The following is a 3,304-nucleotide window of genomic DNA, read 5'->3' as shown; positions in this document are numbered from 1 at the left end:
TGCTCAAACATTCACAAGGGTCCTTTTTATTATGACACCTTTTGCTTAAACTGCTTAAAATATTTCTCTAACTCAGAATAAGCCATGGCTGGTGTGGCTCAGTTGGTTGAGCATCGTCCCATGCACAGAAAGATTGCTGGTTGATTCCCAGTCAGGGCACATATCTGGGTTGTGGGTTCAATCCCAGGTCAGGGTGTGTATAGGAGGCAACCATTTGATGTTTCTCACATTGATGTTTTCCTTCCATGCTCCCTCCCTCCCTCCCTGCCTCCCTTCCTTTCTCCAAACATGTTTCTCAGGTGAGGATTGAAAACATTGAATCAATAGTCAATTGAACCAGGACCTTGTTCCTAAGACTGCTGGATGCTGACCAGTAGCCCTGAGGGCTACATCAAGCATGGCCAACTCGCAGGCCACCAGTCACGAGGTTGACATGCTTGGGCTACATGATCAAGCAAGGGAGAGGGAAGTTGAGTGAGTCAGGGTGCTGGGTAAAGCCACTTAGAATCAAAGGGAAAAAAATAAAGTCCAGCTCTAGCCTGTTTGGCTCAGTGGATAGAGCATCGGCATGTGAACTGAAGGATCCTGGGTTGGATCCCAGACAAGGGCACATGCCTAGGTTGCGGGGTTGATCTCCAGTGAGGGGTGTGCAGGAGGTAGCTGATCAGTGATTTCCTCTCATCATTGATGTTTTTCTCTTTCTTCCTCTCTGAAATCAATAAAAAATATATTAAAAAAAATAAAGGCCAGATTAAAGAAAATAAAGTTTCTGCATGGTTATACTATCTCTGGCTCCTGGACCCACAGTGCTGTGGCCATCGGTACCCTGACAGCCCAGGCCCCATCGGGACTTTATTTCTTTTTGGTGGCATGCACTCTGAGAGGCCTGGGACTGAGTGACAGGGCAGAGTAAGAAAGGAACCAAGTTAGGAGTGGAGCATTCCCTCACTGCTGCCACCTCCTGGCAAGGTCATCCGTTTCCCTCTTTAGAAAGCCCATTCTTGGCTCCCTCCATTTCCTCTGTGTTCTCATCTGTAAAATGGGCAGACTACTGCCTACCTGGCAAGACTCTGGGGATGATTCAGTGCACCAGGATGCCCATCTGATACACAGGAAATGCCCAACATGTAAACGTGACCTATAACATACGTGGGAACTGCTGCGGTTACCATTACTGCATAGGTCTCCCAACCCAATCACCCTCTTTTTCACCCTGGCCAATTGGGCTACTGGGCTCTTCATGTCTCTTGAAGGTTATCATTGACTTCCTCAAGGCCAGGCTCTTATCAAGTCTGGTTTCTTCTCAGACGTCACCCTCCTTCCCCTCTTGAAGCACTCAGCACGCGTGGCACCCTTTCTCCCATGGCTTCCACACTGCTCACCTCCACCCTGCCCCCACCAGGGTGCCTGTCTCCCACCACTCAGTGTCAGCCGCAGCTTCCCCTGTGCGTTCTCTGCAGCTTTTTCTCTTCTCTCTCCCAATGGCCTCAGTGACGTCACACACATCCGTGGTTTGCACCTTCACTTTCAAGGAGATGATTCTACTAGGCCCCCTCACTTGGCCTCCTCTGGTCGTGAAGGGCTCACTCCCTCTGGTATCTTCTCACCCAGTAGTTCATTGACTTCTCCCCTGCACCTGTCTGAAACGGAACTTGGGGTCCGGAGCAGCTCTTTCAGCTTCTTTCCCTTCTGTGTCCCCCACATCTGATCAGGGTCCACGCCCTTCTGCAACATTCCTTATAGACATCACTGTATTTACTCATAAAAATCCTTCTAATTATATAACAGAATCTATGCTCAGTGCAGAAAACTTAGAAAGCACATAGAAAAACCATCACCTGCAGCGACACCACTCCTTGATAGCTTGAGGCTCACACTTCCAAGGAAGTCCCTCTCATGCTCATTGTAATCATTAGCCACCACAACAAAGGAGAACATCCTACACAGCCCATTCATATGCGATTGGCTATTCATGACCAGAGCCTTGGGTGCTGTTTTGTAACATGCCTTTGCGTAACAGTGTCTCCAGTGTCACTGGGGAGTTTTCTAAGTCCGGATTTGATTTACTCTTTTCTTTTTTAAAAAATATATTTTATTGATTTTTTACAGAGAGGCAGAGAGAGGGATAGAGAGTTAGAAACATCAATGAGAGAGAAACATCGATCAGCTGCCTCCTGCACACCCCTTACTGGGGATGCACCCGCAACCAAGGTACATGCCCTTGACCTGAATCAAACCTGGGACCCTTCAGTCCGCAGGCCAACACTCTATCCACTGAGCAAAACCAGTTAAGGCGATTTACTATTTCTTAATTGCTGTTATTCTGGTCACACACTTTGAGAAAGATGTTGGCCTTTTGTCAGGACCTGCAGGGGAGCCATTGGAGGCTGAGAGGCTAGGAACCATTTCCTAAGGGGAATGTTTGAACGCACTGGGGCTGCGGAGATGGGCAAGAGGAGATGAGTTCAGAATGGTCCATGGAAGGTAGAACCAGGACTGATAAGGAGGCTGCAGGAGCTGAATTCAGTCCAGTGAAGAAAAACTCTCTCCCTGCTTGGTGTCCCTGCTCAGAGCCACCGGAACTATGTCACGCCAACCGTGCTGCTCTCTCGTTCTCCAGAATATTCATGGCAGCTCTGCTCATGTACCCACTGTGTAAAGCCCAGACCCCTAGCCTGGCACACGAGGCCCTGGCAGACATGAAGCTTCTCATTCCAGGATAATTTTCCACTCCCCTTAGATCCCTCTGGCCCTGGCAGGTCTTGCCTTGTGGTGTCTCTCCCCCCAACCCCCATCTCCCACCCCATTCCATCTCCCCTTGTTCAGGCTTCCCCACAAGTCCTAGCACCAAGGGCACCGCCTCCATGAGGCCACCAATCAGAAGGCCTGGCTCCCTCTCCTGCTCCTGTAACACCTAACAGATACCTCCCTCATGACACCCACCCCTTCCTTCTTCCTTCCCAGCGGTAGGGTCCAGTGTGCATGTGGCTCATTTCCCCTGCAAGGTCCAGGCTGCTAAGAAGAGGGGCTGCCTGTTGCTGCCCCTTTCCTCCTGCAGCTCAGCACCAGCACCTCAATGGAAAATGGTTCCCAGAGGCTCCTAAGCATGGAAACCATATGTCCTGTCCGCGCCCAGCAGCTGTCCTTGCATTGATGTTGTACTTGATGCTGTGATTTCTCCAATTCCCACGGGCTCCTTAGGACCCTATGAGTTAGGAAGGCCGTTTCACCTCTCTTTTTGTCGTAACAAGAAATGGAAGCCTAGGAGTTGAGGGGACTCTTTCAGGGTCACCTGGGGCAAGAC

The 3,304-nt window shown here is 50.0% G+C and overlaps 1 protein-coding gene across 1 annotated transcript in view; it reads left to right on the top strand.

Moving 5' to 3' along the window:
- Nucleotides 1-397: 397 nt before the first annotated feature.
- LOC102768056 (liver carboxylesterase 1) overlaps nt 398-3,304 on the top strand; it is an 18,125-nt gene continuing 15,218 nt past the window's right edge. The window contains exon 1 of the mRNA XM_006764351.2: nt 398-474. Within this exon, the coding sequence (XP_006764414.2) occupies nt 398-474 (77 nt within the window). The remainder of the gene's footprint in view (nt 475-3,304) is intronic.

Source organism: Myotis davidii, unplaced genomic scaffold, assembly GCF_000327345.1.
Source record: "Myotis davidii unplaced genomic scaffold, ASM32734v1 scaffold2621, whole genome shotgun sequence".
NCBI classification, from domain to species: domain Eukaryota; kingdom Metazoa; phylum Chordata; class Mammalia; order Chiroptera; family Vespertilionidae; genus Myotis; species Myotis davidii.
This window is presented reverse-complemented; position numbering and strand designations above follow the sequence as displayed.